The sequence below is a fragment of the Lepisosteus oculatus genome, chromosome 25 (assembly GCF_040954835.1).
Source record: "Lepisosteus oculatus isolate fLepOcu1 chromosome 25, fLepOcu1.hap2, whole genome shotgun sequence".
Taxonomy (NCBI): Eukaryota; Metazoa; Chordata; class Actinopteri; order Semionotiformes; family Lepisosteidae; genus Lepisosteus; species Lepisosteus oculatus.
Window position 1 is genome coordinate 7,989,514 of NC_090720.1, and position 23,694 is coordinate 8,013,207.

General features: G+C 41.4%; 1 protein-coding gene across 1 annotated transcript; it reads right to left on the reverse strand.

The window, feature by feature from the left end:
* Window positions 1-51: 51 nt before the first annotated feature.
* On the reverse strand, window positions 52-21,506 carry dhrs3b (dehydrogenase/reductase (SDR family) member 3b). Its single transcript, XM_006641927.3, has 6 exons — window positions 20,282-21,506; window positions 5,299-5,442; window positions 4,372-4,491; window positions 2,546-2,784; window positions 907-1,032; window positions 52-754 (listed from the first exon to the last, which is right to left on the reverse strand). Exons 1-6 carry the CDS (start codon window positions 20,474-20,476, stop codon window positions 670-672), a joined length of 909 nt encoding a protein of 302 aa, XP_006641990.1. The 5' UTR covers window positions 20,477-21,506; the 3' UTR covers window positions 52-669.
* Between the last annotated feature and the right edge of the window lie 2,188 nt (window positions 21,507-23,694).

A 23,694-nucleotide genomic window follows, 5' to 3' on the forward strand; every position in this document is an offset into this window, starting at 1 on the left:
AACAGCTCTTAACTTGATTTTAATAGCAAACGAATATAAGAAGAGGCAGCGTTCAACTTTTTAAAAACTTTTTTATTATTTAATTTAGACATACAACACATGTTGAGCTTACCTAATTAAAAACAAAACGAGCAAATTTAAACAATGTGCTTTACAGGGCTGCCCTGCAATAAATCAGAAAGCAAATTAAAACAAAAAGCACAAATCTAAAAAACAGTCCATGTATACAACCCACTGATTTCTGAGTGGGCAGAGTTCTTGTTAGCACAAAGTCAGCATAGATGCCTGCTTTTCAGTTTCTATATTAATTCCATGTTCAGTCACTGGTTCCACAACCCAAAAACTTCAACAGTGCCTGGAAAAACATTGAGGGTCTTTTCTGGGGGTAAAGTCCAGAAAATAAAATCAATCAGGTATTTTTTTTAAAAAAAGACATTGACCTGTAGTAGCATCTAAAGATAATTGTCACCAAGCATACAGATACTGCCTCAGGACACGTAGCCATTCCAGAGAAAAGCCTCTGCAAGTCCAGATTTTTCTCATTGTCCACCATCTTGAGCTTTTCACTTTAACAGTAATCAAGGTGCCCAACGTTTCCTTGTCCATTAAGAGTGGATTTCCGTATGTTAATGTCTTCACATTGTTCCAATTCTTGGCTTTTTCTACCTCCTATGTCCGGCCTTTGAAAGTGTTCATGCAGGTGTAGCTGCCTGAGAACCTGTGAATTTCTTCAAGTGCTTGCTGTGGAATGAAGCTGCAGACAAGAGAGAAAACAGAATTTAAGAGTTTTTCAGATTCAGATGTCAGGGGAACAATGCTTTTCCCAGCGGGAAATTTTGACGAAATGAAGAGAATTGAGCATTTGTCATTTTCTTCACACATTCCCGCAGAGTTCAGCCAGCTTACCTTTTGAGTATGACAAGGGCGTGCATCGTCCAGGGCAGATAGAGAATGGCAGTGTTTGTCCTGACAGCCTCCACAGTGCGCCTGGCCACAGTCTCTGGCTTTAGAGGAGGGAACAGATTTGGGAATCTGCAGCCCAGGAACAAATGAAGTTAGTTTCTCTGCCCAGATTCCTTGTCTGATTCTATATAATATTACACCATGCATTACACAGTTCTCAAAAATGGGATGATTAAAATATGCCTTGTAAAACTTTTTTTGGAACATGCCATTTATATGAGGACTTAATTATACACAGACTCACAACAAATATAAAATTATTATTCAGAATATCGTATTACCCTACCATTTACGTCTCATCTTAATTATGAGTGCCCTTTAAAATAATCATAATTTCAAAATCACGGACCTCACAAAAAAATGTAACCTAATAATAAGTTGTGTTCAAAGCAGCTTAAGAATACCTCTTTATAGGAATGTCTCCAAACACTGTTTTCCTACATCAAACATAAACAGTTGAGAAATATTTTGCATGTTTGTGGATTCACTGACATGTTGGAAAGGACTTGGAGAATCTTCTCATCGTGTGCCGTGTCAGAAACTGTTTTGAGAAATCATTATATGAAAGACATAATCAAAAGCTAAGGCTTTGCAGAGCACTTCTGCTTCGCCAGCTGCTATGTTATGGTTGGATATCTCCTTCTGCTAGAGGCTCTGCTGACATGCTTACAATTTTAATATGGTTTCTCATGGTAAGGAAAGTTAATTCAAGCAAACAACACTTGGGGCTCCACTTCCTGACCTGGGGTTCTATTTGCTTGGAGTTTATATCCCCAAGTGTTCATGTGGGTTTCCTCCCACAGTACAAAGATATACTGGTGGGTTAATTGGCTGGTGCCAGTGTGTGAATGTTTGCGTCTGTGAGCCCTGCAATGGACAGAAGTCCCATCCTAATGTAATGTAATGTAATGTTTCTTTATTAGCCCTATACAATTTCTTTTCGCATACCCCAGCTTTTCTCCAGGGAGACACAGACACAGAGACAGGGAGAGAAGCTTGGGGTCAGAGCGCAGGGTCTGCCATTGTACGGCACCCCTGGAGCAGTTGGGGTTAAGGGCCTTGCTCAGGGGCCCAACGGAGTAGGATTCCTCTGCCGGCCGCGGGATTTGAACCGGCAACCTTCCGGTCACAGGCGCAGATCCTTAGCCACAGAGCCACTGCTCCGCCCCGTCCTGCCTAGAATGTCTCCTGGATTGCGCCCATTTCTCACTGGAACAGGCTCCCCTGCGACTCATCCATTTTTTTTTGCTGGAAGAAGCAGCAAAGAAATGGATGGGTACCTAAACAAGTCTTCCAAAAGATCCATGGGAGTTGCTGATGTAGGTGGGCGTCTGGGGGCCTGCCTTCTCACAGGTTCATTAAAAACACTCTGCTCTCCTCCCCACTGATCGCTGATGTGTGGTGAGCATTCTGGCGCACTATGGCTGCCGTTGCATCATCCAGGTGGGGCTGCACATTGGTGGTGGTGGAGGGGATCCCCATTACCTGTAAAGCGCTTTGAGTGGAGTGTCCAGAAAAGCGCTATAGAAGTGTAAGCAATTATTATTATTATTAACACCGTGCCTTGGTTTTGTTAACCCACCTGACTCTCATGCCCTGGAACATCTCGGTGTTGGTGTGGAAAGGCAGCACAGTGGTCGTGCTGACCCCTGGACAGTCCAGCAGCCCCAGCATTAAGCTCTCCATGAAGGCGAAGGAGGAGGCCTTAGAAGTGCAGTAGTCGATGGCCCCAGGGATGGAGGAGAGCGACAGGACCGAGTTAATGCACACCACGTGGCCGTTCTGCAGCTCCAGCATCCGCGGCAGGAACGCCTTGGCCGTCTGCGGGGAGAAAGACAGACACGTGGCACTTAGAGGAATTCCCACGGCAGCCTTCCACCCTGGGAAGCAAAAACAAAAAAACGGAGAGGGGCTTTTCAGCCACCTCCTTCTGGTCTTGGCCTGTCAAAACCGCAGTCGAGGTAAGGCTTGAATTTCTTCATCTCATGTCTGGTTGACAGCGCTGAGAATGGTGTTTAAAAAGTCAATCGTTTGATCTCCATTCCAATAATAAATGACAAGATCCCACAGTTATGCAAACTGCAGGTTCAGTCGCATCCGTTCTTTGCGATGTTACAATGGGTCCAGCATTCAATTTTTAATCTGGAAATCCCCTTCCAGCAAGTAAAGCACAGAATGTTAAGGGCTCCACAGTGATCTTTATAAGACTGTCTATCACACTGCATTAGTAGACGTGACTGAACGCAGAGCCACTGGTTAGCAAAGAGTCTATTATGTACTTTACAACATCTCACGGCTTCTCTGTTACAGAGGATATGAGATTGCCCTCAGTACTTTTCTATTTTGAATGAGAATTTTGTGGTTTACCGGATGTACTTGAAGTGCAGCCAAGTCGTATTAATGGGTTTCTTTTAGTGACTGTTATGTGTGGTTATGTTTATTTTGCGTTTGGAATTTTTTTTAAAAAGCTATATTTAGTGCAGGTTTTTTATGTCCTGGGAAAATAAAGCTTTGCTCATGGCTAGAATATGTCAACTAAAGAAATGCCAAAATCAAGTTACAGCTGAGCTCTGGCAAAATGAGTCAAAGGGATGTTATGCAACCATTCACCTTTTGTGCTGTTGAATACTTGCTCATTTAAATGCATTCTGTCGCAATCCTGCACCTTATGAGCTGTGATTGTCTGTACTGTATTCTGCACTGCATGTTTGTGCAATATCCTGAGGTTTACAAGACCATTCTGCTAAGTTTCATCACATACAGTAGAATGTTATTATTCAAAAACACAAGAAATGAGAGGAAACCATCGAGCCCAGCTAACCATTAGTCACTCTGGGTTACTGATGCAACGGTGACCGCAGAAATGTTGCATCAATAACATGCTGGGTATCTGCATGCAACAAGAACAACTAAACAGGACGTGATGTGTTCTCTCCCAGGCTTTAAAATACTTGTAGCCCCAACACAACCTCAACTCTCCTTGAATAGCCTATTCATTTGACTGGGGCCCCTAATATTTTAGCCACTGATCCTGCCACTACTTCTACTATTACCAGTAATAAGAAGCTGGCTCATATTATTATTAGCAGTAGTAATATACAGGTAACGGGCACTCCCCTCCACTGGAACAACTGTGTAGCACCCACCTGGATGATGTGATAGCAGCCAGAGTTCACCAGTACTCTAACCACACACCAGCTATCAGTGGGGAGGAGAACAGAGTGATGAAGTCAGTTCATAGATGGGGATTATCAGGAGGCCCCGTTAGCAAGATAGCAATATTTGAGAGTGTAATACTGCATCATCAGGCAGAAACAATAATCATCTTACACCTGATACTGACTAAACATATCCTACTGCTGTGAAACCAGGCCTTTGAAGGGGTCATCTGTTATGTCTTGCACTTACCCAGAACTGTCCCAGTGTGTTGATGTGCTGTGTTTTCAGCAGGGCATCGTCATCACTGTCTATGAGGCGTTTCCCATGAACCACAGCAGCATTGTTCACAAGAATGGTAACATCGCCCACCTAAGCAGCAAGATCAATGGAAACTTAGAACTGGTTCTGTCACAGCCAGGATCAGAGCTGCAATAGAGGTTTTATCTCATTACTTCATCTCAGTGAAGTGATCAGATTATTAGATCGCCCCGGAATCTTAATGTTTGTGTTATCTTATCCAGTCCTGCAAAGCCAGTTTTAGTCTCCGAGCCAGACGTGGGTTGAGCCATTTACGACAGAAGAAAGTTAAAGAAGAATTACTTCAAAGGAACAGGTAACGGGTTTATTCCGTGCTGAAAAGAAAAGAAAGGAAGCACAACATTTTGGCCATGGAGCCTTCTTCAGCTGTGTGGCTCCATGTGGCCTACTTCTTCCACACACCTGAAGAAGAAACGTTGTGTTTCCTTTCTTTTCAGCAGGGAATAAACCCGTTACCTGTTCCTTTGCAGCCTACGCATTCTGACGCAGCTGCCTGCTTGAAGAATTACTTCAACTGCTTTGTCTGTAAGTAGTGAAGTAGTGAAATTACACAGTACAAAGCCCTCCTGAATGCTGCAATGCTTTATGTCTTATTCAAACACTTTCTGCTTAGTAGAAGCATAATACTACTTCAGCATCTGTTGTTTGTTACATGACTATTGGGGCATTTCAGATCTGGTAAGCAGCCATTTTAATCTTAGCAACTGAAAAATACAACAGTAAAACATATGCAATGATTTTGTTTTCTTTCTGTGTTGCCGACTTCAATTTACCTGCCACAAAATACTAATGCATTAATTCACCTTAAGGGTACCTAGCTTTAGTGAACACTAACAGCGTTGAGTTTCTGGCACTTACTTTTTCTCGCACCACCTTGGCCTGCTTGTACACCTCTTCCCTGTTGCCCACATCACACACGAAGTAGTGGCACTCTTTTCCCAGGAGCGCAATCTCCTCGCTCGTTTCCTTCAGGCATTTCTCCGTACGGCCCCACAGGATCACCTGGCAGGAAAGCAAGGGGACATAGAACAAGGTAAGCAGACCTGAACACCCCTTTTGAAATCAACCTAAGAAAGTTTTGAACTACAGTTCGGGCCCTGTCCTTTAAATGGTTGTTTCTATCTTTTGACGATGTGCATCATTTTCCCTTTTTCAAAAAATTAGACCTACAAAACCTGCTAGGATGTGATCTTTAAAGACCAGAATTAAGGTCTAATTAAAGGGTTATAATTTATGTTCATAAGTGAATAATGTTATCTGGTCTAATCTATATTAGTGGATGTAATTTGGGAAATATACAGTTTATGTTAAGCTGCTATAGCAACGCAGTAAGCTTCGTAATTTGGTTGTTTTGAGTACAAATGGCCTGGTTTAAGTAGCAAACAACATTAACATTGGTTACTCTAACCTATATAACATATTTCAGCAAATCGGAGCCTCTTCTCATGATTCTGAATGGGTAAAAACAAGAGCAAAAGGCTCATCTTGTATAGGTGTTATGTGTATGTAGGCATTTCTAAAACAAAACCATCACAGCATGAAAAAGTAGTAAACACTTTGGCACAGCATTAATCTAACAAAAAAAAGTTATTTGAAATTTACATCACAATATCATCGCACTTTAACAAACAAAAACCCTTCAAAGTACACCTTCCTGTGCCATGTATACATCCAGTAGTTTTATCCCAGAATTATTTTATACATATCTGTGTCATTCTACCCTGGCAGACACTGGGTGAAAAGTGGGGCATTACCTTCCTTGGGATGCATTCTAATATCAAAGGGCACACATGCAGGGTACGCAAGTTAATTTAGCCAGCATGCCTTTAGAAGGGGTGAGAAAAGCAGAACAACCAAGAACAAATTCAAGAAAATATGAGAAGAACATGCAAACTCCACCCCCAATCTGAAGCTGATCCCAAGATCCAAGAATCCAAGAGGCAGCAGAATTAAGTATCATTCCAGCATGCTGCCTTTAAACCACTCAGTCAGTCGCATATACTCCACTTAAGGCTACGCCTTCTCTACTACCATTCCAAAGAAACAGGCCATTAAGTCTCAACTGATCTTTAATTAAGCTTTCCTGGCTTTATTGTTGCATAAAGAGTATGATGCAGCAAATACTTTTTACTTAAATACTTCAGTTTAAAAAAAGGAAACAATAATTCCAATAAAACAGAAGCAGCTGGTACTCAGCTTCAGGTAGAGAACACAGCCAGGATAGCACTTTAAGCTGAGACAAGATGGGAACAGTCTGCTTTTGTAGCTTTAAAACTTGACCAAATACAGTAAAAGAGGGCCTGTTGCTTGAAGACATGTTGCTATACATATATTTCAGACTGCTCTTTCTTGCATATCGCCAAGAAAGGCATACAAGGTGCCAGTGAATCGATGGAAGTTTTGCAGTTAAAAGTTAAAAGCCTACGTTAGTGAGCTCTTCCATGTATAATCGATATCCATCCCCTGCATTGCGCAAAGCAACCAGCAGCTCTTCTCTCTTATGCTATTTTGAAATGCTGGGCACATGCAGCATGCATTTGGATAGACTTTAAATATATACATGTTTACTCACTTGTGGCTCTTCAGTTCTAGTTTGTAAAACGTCAACAAAGATTTTTTTTATTAAACCATTATTTCAAAACCACATCAAACTAGCACAGGACAAACTTCTTGGCTTCAATGGACCCAGAACCACAGATGAATACCACTCATCCAACACTGCTTCAGGCTTTTGTGTAAAGTTTTATTCCGATTATTTAAGTACAAAGACAGTCAAAATTCACCCATAAACTGAACTTTTCACTTTTTAAATATTTTCAGTGCTCTCTTTTTATCTTAACCCACAAATCCTCGCCCTATTAATCTGCATACCTTTTTCTTGTCGGTTCAGAATGTCGGCAAATTAAGACTTAAAAACAGAGTTCCTGTTCTGTGCTATGTGTTTTGTGTAACATATGATAGGGTGGAATTCAAAGGACTTAGAGGTGTTCAAAACACACTATCACAGAAGCTTCGTGTAAAATAGCATTTACTTCTTCGAAAAGCTATAAGGCTTTTTTGAACTGTCAGGCTATGTTTGTTTGGATAGGCAGATGAACAATTTGAATTTCACAATCGTGCATGCAATGGAAGACGCGATCCCCATAAAAGGTATAACCAGCAACAAAACCCTTTAAACGAAACCAGATAGAGAAATGGTCCAACTAAGCTGAAAGTCTTTTTTCAAATAAAAACTGCACATTGAAATAAAATGTAAGGCATAGGCATAAAAACATCTATTGTAATTATACAATATTTCTCGAAGGTGTCTGTAATTGGCTGGAACGTGTACTTCAATTGTGCCTTTGAATAGGATTGATGTACATTTACTTAACAACTACAAGCATAATCGTTACAATAAATTTAATTACCAAGTTGTTTTTCCAGTACTGAAGTCCGGTACAAGACTATAAAATCAAGTGGTAGATTAGTTTCCGTTATACCCAGGAAATAATTCATGTACTTCAAATGCTTTATTGTTCAGGTCTGATTTGTGTAGAACAAAAGACAATGCTTGGCATCACCCCCATGCTCACCCCATTTTAACAAAATTCCATAAGAACGGTAACAATGAGTAAAGGCTACTGGACACATCTTGCTCACCGCACCAATTAAGCTTGTGATGGTGGTGAAAAACCCACATGGGCCCGAGTGGAACATGCAAACTGCACAGAAGGCACACAGAGACATAGCCACACAAACTCTCCATAGGACCAATTTTCCCCCAAAATTTAAAATTAAGCTACTAGTTATGTTTTTGCATGTGGGGGAGAAACTGGAGCACCCGGAGGAAAACCCATTTTAACACACATAGAACATACAAACTCCACACGGATAGCACCCCAGGTCCATAACTGAACCCTGTGCTACCCAGATATGCAAGGCAGCAATGCTAGCCACTGCACTATTGTGCCAGATATTATTCTTGAAAATAAATATTTGGAGTAATATTTGAATCACAGACAACAGTGCCGAGTGTAGCTCACTGATGGCCAGCAATTGATTATAGACACGTCAATCACCAATGTCAGAGTAGCAATGATAACCCCGAACACACACCCTTCTCCTCGTCTCTCAAACACACACTCACAAAGAGATTACACGGCTCACTAGGCAGATGAACCGTGCAATTTTCTGGTCAGGGAGTTTCAAACAGTGCGTGTGTTGAGTGCAGCTGTGGGGGGCAGGACAAGCTTTGGCCAGCGGCCAGTGACCAAGGGTTATCTTCCAGCAGGAGCTCCTCTGGAAAGTGATCCGGTTTTGGTGGGGGGAGGGAAGTGGGATACAGCAGAGAACACATCCATCAGTCACTTGCAGTCAGTGGACAGGGCTAAATAACACTCAGCAAAGGCTCTCAGCACTGGGGCTGTACTTGAAAATCATCTGTGTCTTAATATCGCAGTGCGGAAGTGGCCCTTTTGTCTTTTATAAACGCTCTATTATTCATGGGAAACACCGACCGCTATGTGAGGTGAAATGGATGATACTTCAGGCCAATACCTGAAGCTACCAAGTTATTTAGACCCGATTGTGCAATTGCTCACCCCTGACCCTCCCTGCAAACCCCACCCTTTATGTGAAAGTGGTTTCAGGGCATAGTAACACATATTGGGATTTATACTACTGCTCCTGTCTGTGCAGTTTTACACATCCTTTGTTCTGTGTTCCCATAAACCCCCAAATAACTTTTCTTTTCACCCATGTTAGTTTTCTTTATACCACTTCTCAGGTGTTTATTACATGTTTCATGCTTGCTAAACAATATCTGGATTTTTTCTTCTGTGTGGGGGATCTTTGGGAATTTGGGAAGACATCTGACTTTTGGAAAGGTCCAGGAATTTATTGCATCCCTAAATTAGAACACAGTAGCATATTGTTTTATTATTACAAAAATACAGAAATGCTCGTTACCAATCACTAAACAATGTAAAGTTGCAGATAACGTCTTTTTGTGCTGGTCTCCTCTGCCTTAAAGGAGGAGCAGTATTAGAAGTGTTTTTTTTCCCTCTAAATTGTTTGCAAACAAAGAATGTTATAGAATATCCTACATCTTGTTAACAATCTTACAGAAAAATAAATATTTATATCCAGTGTGGCCTGGTGGTTAATATTACAGCTCTTAGGTACTGCAGTGTGGCACCTTCTGAGAGGAAACTACATGTCCTTGTATTTGCATGGTTCTTGTTTCCACCCCCTGGGATTCAGACTAATATAGCTCTCCCAATTATCCTTATGGGTGCAACGCAATGAGTCTTTATTCCTCCTGGGTGTAATCCTGCCTAGTGTTCTGTACCTCTGAGCATAGACTCCATATTACTTTGTCCTTTACCAGAAACACACAACTGTCTGATTATGAACAGATGAATTCTTATCTATTTGAACATTCTGCCTAAGTGACCATAAAAAGCTAAATAAGTACCATTCCAGCCATCCTCTTATTCAGCATTATAATTAAGGGGGAAAAAAGCTGTTCATAAATAAACAAGTTTTCTTTGATCTTCCATGGAAACGTATCAACTTTTATTATTTTAGTGTGTTTTACTTGAAAATAATTATAGTTCTACATATAATGAATTCATTATTTGATCGAGTTAAAAAGGCTTAGATTTTAACATTACACACAGCTTAATTATAGCAAGAATGTAGTATTCAGTATTTACCAAAGGGATTAACTGCCCTAGATTCAGTACAAAGAATAGATCCTAAACTAATTCACAGTGAGAAAGGTATGCTTTAGTCAAGCAGATCCTGGAAACCCAATAATTTCCCTCATGAATTCTGAAGGAAATCAAAAGGTGTATTGAGCAAGTCAGTCAAAGGGTCATGTTTAACATACAAGTAGACAGGGACACAGATGGTAGTTAAGTTTATTGGGGACATAAAGCAAGACTCATTTTTTGTGTAGTTAGTCATGAGATGTGAAACTGACCATTAGCATATTTTAAGAAACAATGGGTGGGAAGTCTTGAATAATTAGATTACTGATAACCAAATAACAAGTTGGAATGAATGCCCACCTCTCTAATTCACAGGTCTTAACTCAATTGTAGCACCATGGAGTGGTTAAATTAAGGCAGCAGACTCAGGACCAAAAGGTCAGGGGTTCAAAATCTTCCTCTAGTAAATGCCTTGCTGTATTAATGGTTATCGGTGTGGAGTAGCACAGGGCCGAAATATTTTTCCCCGTTAGCCCAGAAAAGTGAATTCCGGATTGAGTTCAGGGAATCTTCTTGCACGCAACTCTTCACAAAGCAAGATGCGCACCTGTGAGCAAAATCCAATTGGGATTCTCACCGGTAATTTGATGCAGATAGATATCTATCACCTCTCCAAGGAGCACACTTCTTTCATGTAAAAAGGAGCTCCACAAAGAAAATCAAACACAGTATGCCATGAAACCTTAGATCTAGAGAGAACAAAGGTCCTAAAACGCCTGCACATAAAACTGAAATATGATTGCTGAAGAGGTTCATAATGGATAGATCATTCAGATTTAGAAGAAATTGCTTATTGTGTCATTTGTCACACAATTAGTTTAGCTACTCATTGCCACCCCTTAGGATTAATATGTATTGTAATATTTTAGAGTCTGCTCCATACAAGTTGGTTTTCTGCTTCATAATCCTAGTCTTATATTTCCATCTCATGTGAGAAAATGACAATAAGTCTCCATAATGATCTGCTTACAGCCTGCTATGAAAAACAGGTCCAGGTTAGTTACACTTACCAGCATACTGAGAAACAGGTGTGATCAATAAGCACCAAAAAAATGACCTCAGAACAGCAAACTAAGACAAAAGCATAATACCAGGAAACAAACATCTATGTCTCATCTCCATTTCAAACGAGGGTCAAGGAGACACCATCCTGTCCTGCTTTGCACCAACAAATTGCCCTTTTAGGAAAGAAGGTGACTACAGTTGTTGGGTTCAAAAACTTTTTTATGAAAGACAAAAAAAATCAATATCGAGCTTCTAAGCCTTATCCCCCCTCCTTTCCCAACATCATTTAACATTTTACTAATAAGCTCGTATTTTAATATGACAGGTTTGCAGTTAATTACCAAAAATGACTGCTTTCTCACACATTTTATGAGGTACGGGAAACATCGGGGGGATCCCTAAGGCAATTTAAATTTCACACAAAACAAAAACCCCAAATATATTCCCGGAAAGATTAAGTCATGCATTTTTCTCAATTCTGCCTCAGCATGTCCAGATTTTGCTGCTCTGTCCCACACCTTCTCTACAAAATAAGGCAAAAGGAACAATACCAGTGCAGTAGGGAATCAGAAGCCTATACACCACGTCAAACAGGAATAAAGCAAATCAACTGAGTGAAAGTGGTAAACGACAATGTCCATTTGTTGCACAAAGAAAACCGAATCCCTCTTTACCTCTTCACCCGAACACAGTCATAGAAAATCAGCAACTGTTCTTTTATCAGTAAATGTTTGTGTGGCAGTCTACACAGCCCTCCTCCCAAACTACCCAGTTCTCTCCCATTGGGGGGGAGCATCAGAGAGGGCACTAGGAGTTCAGGAGGCAGTTGCCTGCCACTGTCCCATTAGCGCTGAGACAGTAGGGTCAGGCTCAGGACAACACCCAGCTGGGAGCCGCATGCAGCCTCAACCCCACCTCCCTCACTCAGCAATTTATATAGCCTCACTTCCTAATCAAGGCACTGGTGACCTGGGCCCTGCTGGCACTTGACATAGACTTTTAAGTGCTGGTGCAAAGTAGGGCATGTCAGAGCAAGCGCTGGAGCCGAGGGCACACCAACTCATTGTACTGTACTGTGCAACGCAGTGTTGCGACACTCACCAAGCCTGCAAATCTCATCAAAGCCGTCAAGACTTGCAGCAGGCCTTTTTAATCCAAAGCCACTAAAAATCCCATCTGATGAACAGAACAATAAGTGCTACATTTTGCACTGTGCAACAGCCTAGCACATGAGATCCCTGCAATTTACAATACTCTGACAGATTTGTGAAAAGAAGGACACCTTTCAGCTACTATGAATACCACAGAATGCAATTTGAAATGGACCTGCAGTTGTTTCTTCCTTTCATGGCGTAATGTGGGTTAATTCTGCTCCGATTGCTCTTCAGCCTGACAATTGAGGCCTTCTGTGAAACGTTTCTTTTTTTTAATTAACTTTTAATGAAATGAGGTGCTGTGCTTACACATGCAAAGTATTATGGTTGTCTGGAATACAAATTATGTGATCTGTAGAACAGTAGCAATAAAAGGCCAATGGCTACAACCTTGATGTTAATTCTGTCTGCCTGTCAGTCTGCCAGGGCTCACTTCAAAAGCCTCCATTTATATCTTCAGGCACTAGCACAGTAGATAAGAATGGGGGGAAAAATCACAAATGCACTCAGCCTTTTGTGTAGTTACACTACAAAAAGAACTAAAGCCGATTGCTGCTTTCCGAGACTCCTGCTTAAAGTCAAACTGGAAAATTACCAGACACTACCTGCACAACTACATAATGGTAAAATTTTGCTCTGAGGACATTGCAACAAGGCTAAGGCGAGGAGCACTTAGGAAATCAATCAATCATTTAAAAAAAAAAAGCTTTTAAACATGTACACAACATGTCTCCGGGAGCTTTTACGCAAGAGAAAAATCATGCAGTCAGAAAAAAAAAACAGTCCTATCTTTAGTCCTGCTGAGAGATAAATGTGTTTGTTGTAAAAACAAGTCTAAGTGGCACTGCCAATTGGACATGCATTTTCATTTACTTGACTCATAGGTGGAGTTTGACTCCTCAAGGTAACCCTAACCCCCAAGCTTTCTGCACAAGCCTTCTCTCTCCTGCAGAGTGTGGCTTCACAGGCTTCAATGACCACACTTCCTTTCGGTGAAGAAAGCCGCACAAATACACAGCAATGACATCACCAACCTCCTTTGCATTAGTTGGCTGACCTGCAGTTGAACCCAGTGCTGTAAACCATCTACAAGGTGATATGCAGCCACACCCCACCCCCACCAGGCAATCATTCCCACACAGGGACACCAATAGGTCCACCTGGGAAGCAAGCAAGGAGCTATTCACAGCTAAACTTAAGTCAATACAACCCACTCTCTGAATTGAAGCCCATCTACAGAGCAAACAAATTCAAGACAAGAGGCTAAATGCTGCCACAGGCATATATTAACTTAACCCTTTCCCTTGTAGTATTTTTTTTAGCAATCGCATAACACAATCAATAGGGGAGGTGTAAGAGGAACAGATTAAGTGAAGCTTCCCTCATGCTGCAGTTAATTTCAAAAGTAATAGCTGAAATGCAAAACGGTCGGTCCAATTTGCTCCCCTTCAAAACTCCCGCACGTTTAAAATTTTAGGCTCAGCAAAATAAAGCTGCACCTGTCAGCAGCAGCTAAAAAAAAAAAAATCAAATAATGAATAAAACATTACTTCCAAAGGTTTACAATTATACAGGAAATTCAGGCTCTTAATTAAATTGGCTCATGCAAAGCTGTCTTTGTATGAATGTTTTGCAAAACTGTGCCATTTTCCTACACACGCCCATGCCCAAGAAGCAGGTTCTAAGTGTTACCTTTACCCCCCCACTTCATAAGAACAGCTCCTACAAGTCTCTGCAACTCTCAAGGGCTTGAAATGCATCTTGCATTGAACCACATACACAGTGCACACAGTAGGCGTTTCCTTTAGAAATCACAGAATATCCTCTGTGTTTTAGTCATTGCAATGGCCCACTTTCTTATCCCATTATTTTGGAGGTCATTTTAACAGGGAATGCAGAGCAAACCCTAGGTGCTGGACTCCCCCATATGCATTTTTAACAGCATAGATTTGTTTTTCTGGCATTCCCAGCTCAGACCAGCAATGCAGCAGTATCTCTGCATTGCAAACGCAAATTACAGCCATTTAAAATTTAAATGCTACCTCCCCTTTACCTTTTATTGACATCCCCTAGGGGAGGGAGCTAAGCGGAAACCAGGAGGTTCAAAAGCCACACGTAATTGTGTCTTGACAAAGGAAGCCGTCTTGTCCGTCAACACCCCCATTGTTGAGCACTGTCAAGGCGTGAAAGCTAGCTTCGGAAACACCTGTGTTTGTGTGTTTTTTTTCCAAATAGATACAGCTCTTTAAAGCTAAGGCAATGGGGCCCAGAGTGGGTAAAAAAAAACATGAAATCATACACTTTACTGCACTAACTAGCTATACAAACTGGAATGTCTTCATTCGCAGCCAGATTCTACAAAGTGTGGCAAGGGCAATGCACAATTAAAATAATATATTTCAGTGTAATTTCCAGTGTCACAGTGTTAAAGAGAAATGTTTTTAATCATTTATAAGCAATAAAATGTAATGTTTCTATATACATGTCTACCCCAGACTTTTAAAGACCTGGCTACATGGAGCATGTCACTGTAATGTGTTTCCCCATACACATACAATGTTTCTCAAGAGTGTTTTTAGATTTAAGACCCCATTTATGATCTCCAGGTACTCCCTCCCACCCCCAACCCACATCAGGAGCCTTGACATTAGGACCTTAGTTCCGACCACTATCAAAGAGCTTTTATAGCCAAGTTAACACCGGAGGTTTTGGTCAGAGCTTTTCGCACATACCCCCTGAAACGGAAAACATCCCAGGAGACATTGTATTCTCCACCCTAAAACAAGAGCCAAAATGTCCCCAGATCACAAAGGATTATGAGCAGCCATCACAGAAATGGTTCAACTAGGAGGCTGTATCAGCATGTGTAGGCTGCAAAAGAACAATGTGTTTATTCCACACTGAAAAGAGAAGGAAAGAAACAATGTTTCGGCAACAGCTCAAATGCTATTTGTTTGACACCTGAAGAAGGCTCCACAGTGCTTTTCATCTCTTTTCAGCATGGAATAAAACTTTACTTGTACTTGTTCTGTGAATGTTGGTATCCCAACTGCAATAACCTGTAAAAAATACTGTCATGCCGCCTTCATTAACTTCAAAATGACAAAATAAAGTATCAGAGTGCAAAATGGAGAAATAGCACAGCACCCAAATCGGACAAATAAGCATCTAGCCTTGAGCTTTACACCCAGTAATTTAATACAGAAGGTAGTGATTCAGTTTTGTTTGGTCTAGATGCTCCTTCCTCTTCTTTGCATTCCTATAGGCATGCTATGCGACTGTGGGTGGCGTTGCTTCACAATTCCCCCTCAGTGAAACGACCAGCAATACGTCTGCATTATGCTGAAGTTGAGATGGTTCCTAAATGTGGTTAATGTGGCTTTTCTTGGTTTGTCCAAGACGTCTTTGGGCATATTAAACATGAATAGAGTAAAACAAAATACAAGAGATCCACATACAGCCTAGCACCTACAAATCAATGGTTACAGGCAAGAGTGTTCGTTGTTGAATCTAGTTAGAAAGGACATACTTTGAGGGTAAATGTCTCATTGTTTTAATAAGTGTCCAACTGGGCAGCTAAATCTACACTAACCACATTTCCTCCTGCAGTGTTTATGTACAGTACATCCTGGGTCTGTCGCCTGTTCCCACTGTAGTCAATGATACTATGTACACTGGCACAAGTCTTATTTTAACAAACCATTCGCCATACAGTACATTGTCCCAGCTGCCCACTAGCCCCTCCCAAAGTCCTAGGATATTTGTAGGGGTGCTGGATAGCCCAAATGCTATTTGTTTCCATGCTATTATTCAAAATTGAAGTGGGTGTCCAGATGATGAATTGGGGCTCTTCCTACTGAAACCAAAACGCTCCAAAATATTATTTTAATATAAGAGCGCTGAAAACAAAACAAGACGTTTATTGCTTCTGAAGCTTAAGTTTGCTGCCTTTCATTAAAAAAAAAAATCAAACTGCAAGATTTGGCCTATCTTCTTTTCCAATCGTATTCTTTCCAAAAAACACAACAGCGGCTGCTGCTGTCAGGGCTAAGCGCGATTTGGCCAGATGCTTCAGTGTAAAAGTTCAGCTTGCTCCTAGGAGGGAAATATAAAATGTTCATTACTGGAACTGCGGTTGACATGACCGGTAACACCAACAGTACTTGACAAAGAAACTGGGCCGGTATGCTCTGCCAAGTCCCTGTGCCCCTCGTTAGTCCTGGGGAAGTGTGAAGCTATTTTTATGAGCTTGCTAGCCCAGTTTGCATGTTTTCCGAGGGTGAGGCAGCCGCCACATATTTTTCTACTCCAGTATCTCCAACAAACATTTTTTCTGAAGTCCAGACTGTACAATCCAGCCCACTGACACTGGGAAAAGTGACAGGAAAAAGATTACAAAATGGCACTGCTTTTAGGGGTTGAGGGGAGGCTAACCCAGTCTATCAGTTTGTCACATCACTCATCATGTTTCAAACACAGGGGGAAAGAAACTTATCTTTAGCATAATACATGTTTAAAATAGCCCATTTTCAGACAAGATCAAGTCCTTTGATAATAAATCTGGTCTTTCTCAAAAAAAGATACTAACAAGCTAAGAGTCTCATTTTTCACCTTATTTTTAGATCTTTTTTTTGCATTTTGCCAAAAACTTTTAATGCCATATCGAGTTTTGACAAAGGAAAAGCTGATACCCAACAGAAAACAGGAAAGCACATTTTAAATTAATGAGAGGGATACATATTCACAGAACTTATAAACTGAAAATTGGTAGGCTGATATTTAACACAGGTTAAGACTCATGCATGTTGTCCTGCTGCCGACTAATTATAAAAGGACTATTTTCCTTTTCTTTCCACAGCTTATACAGAATATACAAATCTTTCTTTTATTCACTGTGAGTATTTTGTATAGACAGCTTCCATTTAATTTTTTCTAAAATGATAACACTAGGTGTTAAACGAGATCAGTTTTTTTAAAAAAAGAATATCATAACAGAAGTATGGCTTTTTACTCTTCCTGCAGTTTCTGCTTTCAAAAGAGTTGAAATTTTATATGATTCTGATAAAGCGGTTTGGGTATTAATGTAAGACTACATATTTCAAGACTGGGATTTTAGCCAATGTGGAAGCCTGCAAAGGGAACAGGGTACAACAGAGGAACTGAGACCTTGTGAACATTAGGATCCAGAAAAGACAGCTGCAACAAGGGATCAGTGTAACTACACAAGCATACCCAGATTGTAAGCGTGCCGGTCCATCAGCATGTCTCAATGCAGGTACTGTTTAGCACACTGTTGCACTTTTTCACAGGTGTGAGAACAGAAGACCCACATGTGGACTACAGGGTAGAGTGTATTGCACTGTAGAGGAAGGATCACAAGCTTTCACACAGGTTTAGGGCTAGAAAAACTGAATTATAGCCTACTCTTCACCTGTGCAAACATTCCATAGTACTGTAATCTGTTCTTCAACCACAGTCAGTCGCTCTTTCTGCTGAAAGTTTTACAGATCAATCACCACAATAGCTATTTTCCCTAGACTTTTCTTTGAATACAGGCATGTAAAAAAAAAATCTTGCGATTTGAGCAAGAGGCCCAAAAGCGCTGTCAGGGCTTGTCCAGAATGTAACAGACCCTGCTTCATCCCATCAGCGGTCAGATAATCCTGCGTTAATAGCAGCCGAACAAAAAGAGCCTTTTCTTCCTTGAGATCTGCCCTCTGTTTGACCTGCAGTGTTGTGCAACTTGAACCAGAAATAAAAGGAATCTTAATGCAATCTCATTGGCAGGTTTTCCCAAAAAGAAACATGGATTGTGACCCTAATGCTGATATTTATAAAGAATGATTAAAAGGCAGGCCAGGATCCAAACCTGACTTAATGAATAGCACCTAATACTTTTCCAGGACCAGTCTGGAGCACTAAGGCTGCCTAATTATATAGCTACAGGTTCCTCATAATAGATTATTTGGGTACTGTCAGTTTTATTCATTGTTCATATAGGTGGAGATTTGCTCTGAACAAATGAGCAAAAAGCTTATCTTTTGTTATAAAGTTTTAGAGAGGTCTAACAGGGGTGTTCAGTGCATTTTGGGGACAATTTAAAGCAACATAGCAACGTTTAAACAGCGCATACTGTATACCGTGTAGTATGCCACATTAAAGATATAATACAGAATTTAAACTGTGGCAAAGCAGCCAGTAAATCTTGATACAGCCTCCCTTCAGTCGTATGAAATTTAAATATACGGTACAGAAGTACAGAAGAGTGACCAGTGACTGTTTACTTCAGTCAACCGAGAGCAGACTACATACCGCAGTTTGTACCCGGTTTAAAATTGCTCTGTGCAGCGTTCCGTCTTTCCGTGCGATACCTGCAGTTATGGCGAGTTGCATCTGCGCTAATAACAAGAGATTCCCTTGTATGAAGGGAAACAATTGGTTTCTCGCATTAAACTTATCACAAATGATCTACTACATCACAAATGTAGTCGTTATTCTCATGTAGCGAAACCAGAAAGCATCCTTTCAGCTATTTTCTGAAAAGCTGTTCTAAGGGGAATTTTAAAAGAGCGGCGCTCTTTTCCAAGTGCACGCCAAGGGGCTTAAGCCCACTGCGTTTAATTTGCGAGAAAACGGATACTGAAGGCGTCTATTAGTATGCAGTTGTGCTCAGACCTTCATATAAAAGTGTCACAGAAAACGTTTCTCAGTCTATCCGCGCTACAAGCGGTGGGATTCTCACAGGAGTCCCGCTCACGAGTTGCATAATAATAACACGAGTTTTAAGGTTAAAGTCCGATTCTGTTTTATACACGACTTCACGACAGAGACGCACAGACGCTTTCAGCAGAAAAATAACGAGTTAAAGTGCGTTGCGTTTTGGTGAAGTTCCTTATGTTTCAGGTCATCTCCTCCGTGAAACCAAAACTGCGGTCATGCCTGTCCCTTTAATGAAACTGAATGCATTTGATAAAAAGCATCAGCTTTTGCAAGAGAGCATGTTAATTGGCGTAAACCCAGGAAAACGTTTTTTGAACGTTGCCTTCCTGCAGAACCCAAGTGTGTAAACATGCATTGCTATGGGGAAACTTTACCTGCAGCATCTCAAACTTCATGCACAGTATTATCTTTCAACAAGAAATTCAAGTGAGGTTCTTTTCCGATTTTCTGTCTTAGGCGCTTCTACCTCAAAACTACTAATGTAGCGATTAAGGGGATGATTTGTTTTTAATGTAACCATTGTTTAAAGCGCGCATGGAATAGCGACAACATCCTTTTATTATCAGTTTTGATTTCCCCAATTCTTAGGTTAGGAGGCTTTTCCCTGGCAGTTGAAATTCTGTTGGTAGGCATGTATTTCAGTGCAAAACCATCAGTCGGGTCACAGCTAAAGGAAGAGTTTACAATTCCTACCTGCTTGTATAACCCTTTACGAAAATAAACCAAAGGACACCGTAGAATTATCCCGTCTCTGAAACTGAAACGTACATTTCTACAACCCACCTATGGGTTATTTTCGTCAGGGACAGCAGCGGGCTAACTTACCTAGGCTCCCGTTCAATTCCATGCAAATTCCCAACAATCAATGGGTTTTAGGTCACGTCATAATTAGCTACATTACAAGAGGGCTGACAAGGTTCGCGTTGTAGCGTGGCCTATATGATGATAGACGATTCCCTAATGATGCCAATTGAACATCGAACCATCGCCAGCTACTCGTCCAGCTTTTCCAATTCGCAGTTTACGTCATTTCCCCTAAAGCACATTAAAATACATTAAAAATACGGCAACTCCAGTGCACTGAAGTTTTTTTTTCTTTCTGCTCAGAAGAATTGAAATACAAGGCTTTCTCTCTGCTGAATTATTTTACTATTTAACCATGTATTATGTAAGTGGGTTAAACAAGCGTCGTCCTACTGCATTTACCTTCTTGGCCCCCTGCTTCGCAAACTCCTTAGCCAGGTGACGGCCGATGCCTCGTCCCCCGCCGGTGATCAGCACCACCTCTCCGCTCAGATCTCTGAGTCTGGTCGGCAGGATCACAGACAGGCTTGCCTTTATTATAAAGTACACCATCTGGATTGGAAAGAGTATTGCGGATCCCAAAGCCTTCCAATCCATTTTCCCCCCCCTTTCGGTCGCGGGTAAACAGTGAGGTCGGGGAGAAGATGGGGAGCTCCTCAAAAAAATAAAAATAAACGGAAAGGAGCCCCGATTTCAGCAAGTTTAAACGAGGCAGCTGCTGGCTATAAAACTCGCTCTCCCCCGTGCACAGGCGCTTGCGTCTTCTATTATTTTAAATGGCACAGAAGGGATTTCATCACAAAGCCGCGAAGTTTAGTTTTCAAGCGATGTTAAAGCCTTAAAAAAATCGATTTTATCTTCAGAATCGAACTCATTGGAGCAGCCGCGAGAAATCCATTGCTGCGCTTGAGAGTCGCTTCCAAACTCAGCGAGTGACATAAACTTTGCCCCGTGTCAAGTTAAGGCAAACTCGGCTGCCCGGTGCCACTTTGGTTACGCACCAACGTAGGCTATCGCCTTTCGTTTAAGCATGTGTGCCCACAATCTCAAGCAATTAAAAACCGACCGTCAATATACTGGTCATATATGTTATTTTAAAATAATATGCAAAAATAGCGAACGTCCCTGGTATTCGCGCTGCGTAGGAGCTCAGCTGTGGCTGAAAGCGATGCCGGGTGCAGGGTGTTTATCCTGAAGACATTATCACCACTCACTAGGTTGCTACTCAGTAGTCCTTTTCCATTCCCTCAGTGTCTGGAAGACTTGGATCTGATGGGAGTTTTTATAGACCATTAATCCTGATTGACAGTTTAAGTGTTCGGGAATATTTCACTACTGTGTTGTCTGTGAGTGGCTGTTTAAGTCTCTCCGTTTCCCCACCCCCAAAAGCGAAGCAGCTACTCGTATTTAAGTGCAGGCACCCCTTACTTCGGGTGCTAGAGTTCAGTGATGAATATTTTTAAGGCTCTGCGGGTTGGCCACCTCGAAGTAAAATCACCCCCCACCTTATTTGAAATAACTCTCACGACGAAATTGCAGCGTTTCTGACAAATGCTTGGCAATATCCCTTTCGTGAAATACCAGCGCTGAGCGAGTCACTTCGTCTGAAGGAGAGAAAAAAAAAACAGTAGCTGCAAAAGTCCACCTATGACTGATACCTGCAAGTTGCACGTTAGCCAAGTGGATCTCTTGCAGTGCGAGATGTGCTTCCTCTCCCAGCAACCGGAGGTTGCTGTCGTGTCAAAATCCGCCAGCAGAATCCGGTGAACACGCGTCCAGACTTGATGAAGGGGAGTGATTTTATTATTTCCTTGTCAACGTGCGCTTTGAATGCGTGTTCCCTTTAAACTGGTATTGATTTATAATGAGACGCGGTGCAGGTTGCGGTCAGTTGCCAGACTTATCTCAGCGATTGGAAAAAAAGGAGTCTTCAGTTTTTATTTCTACAAAATACTGTTCTTATGTTCAACTCTCATCGTTAAAAAATAATTGCTAAAATAACAATTTCAGATATATTCTTACCTTTTGCCTCTTCATTTTATAAAATACCTCAATGTTTTACAACGGTATACACACATTTTATTCAACTTGATGTACAGTTTATAGAAATACCACCCTCGCTGTCAAAACATTCACTCCGTTAACAAATTCTGAAAACACCCAACAACAAGCCCACAATAACAATTTTCTCTCCAGGAAATTAAATGAATTAGTTTAAACTCCTTTTAATTGGTCCTTCAATGAAACTGAAATAGTGGGTGGGCACTTAGGGAAAGTCAAGATTTCCACACCGGGCTAATCCATTGCACATGTGTCCCATAACCCTAAAAACGGTTATGAGGCATAGGAGGTCAGCCAGCCTATATAGCTCATTTTGTTGCTAGTAGCTAATTGATTCAAGGATACCGTACTGCCATTTCTAAAACGTACTTGAGGTATCAGCTTCAATATTCTGTCTCGGTAGGTTGTTCCAGAATCCAACAAACCCTTTCTGCCTTTTGTTCCAACAAACCATTTTCCGTCCTGCTTCATCCAATTGAGGACAGCGGGGGTGCCAGACCCTAAACCAGCAAGCAACGGCTACCAGACAGGAAAGTCCCTGGACAGGATGCAAGTCCATCACAGGGCATCCACTTTTACAGAAGTAGTACATTAGCCTCCCAGTACTGTTTTCAGACTGTGGGAGAAAACCAGAGCAAGCGCACACAAACTCAGAAAGAACATACAAACTCCACACAGACAGCACCCCAGCTCTGGAATTGAACCCAGAGCCCCAGCTCTGCAAGGCAGCCATGCTAACCACTGCATCATTGTGCCGCCCATACCTCCTGGTCTCAGTTAGAAAATCATTTCCCTGTAGTTTCCATTCGTTCCCTGTGGTTCATGTTTCACAGTTGTTTCCTAAAAAGTCCAGTGTTTGCAGATTTACTTTTATTACAAAAAAATCCCCAAACTGTGGCCAGCTGTATCTTAGTGTATGAAGTGGCTGTGTAGTTTATAATTTTCCTTTAATGTTTCCTTGCTTTATGTGAACCTTTTAAACTTGATAGCATTAAAATTACGACTGGTGTAATACTGCCGAATAACATCAGACCAGTTTTACTAGAACGCTCACAAGCCGCGAGAATCCTAGAGTTTATGTTTATTCATGTTGTTTAACCAGGATAGGAGATTTCAACAGACTTCCAGAGTGTTTACAACACACTTCAAAGTTGTCATTCAAACCTGCTCATTCATCTAGTTACCAGTAGGTGGCTACTTTCCAGATGTTTGACTTTTTCTTCTTTCACCCCACAACCAGATGTCATTCATGTTCTCAAATGTACAATATCTTTATAATGTTTGTGAACTGCTTTCCCTGAGATGGATTGGCTTTTCACCAAAAGTTCGAGCAAGCTGGCTCTTGGAAAATGTTTTCCTTTTTGCAGAATTACTGTTAACTGTAGTTGCTTCATGGAAATGGGAATCCATCCACCCATCCATCAATTTTCTAATCGATTCTCCTAATTCAAGTTTGCAGGGGAGTCGGTGCTTATCCCAGCAAGCAACAGGTACAAGACAGCCTACTCCCTGAATGGGGTGCCAGTCCATCGCAGGGCAGACATAGACACACACTCACAGAAGGGCCAATTTCACTCACACTAGGGATAGTTTTTACAGAAGTCAATTAACCTACCATGTTTTGGGACTGTGGGAGAAAAACGGAGCACATGGAGAAAACCCAGGTGAATACAAGGAGAACACACAAACCCCACACAGACAGCATTCCAGGAATTGAATCCAGGGTCCCAGCGCTGTGATACAGCGATTCGAAC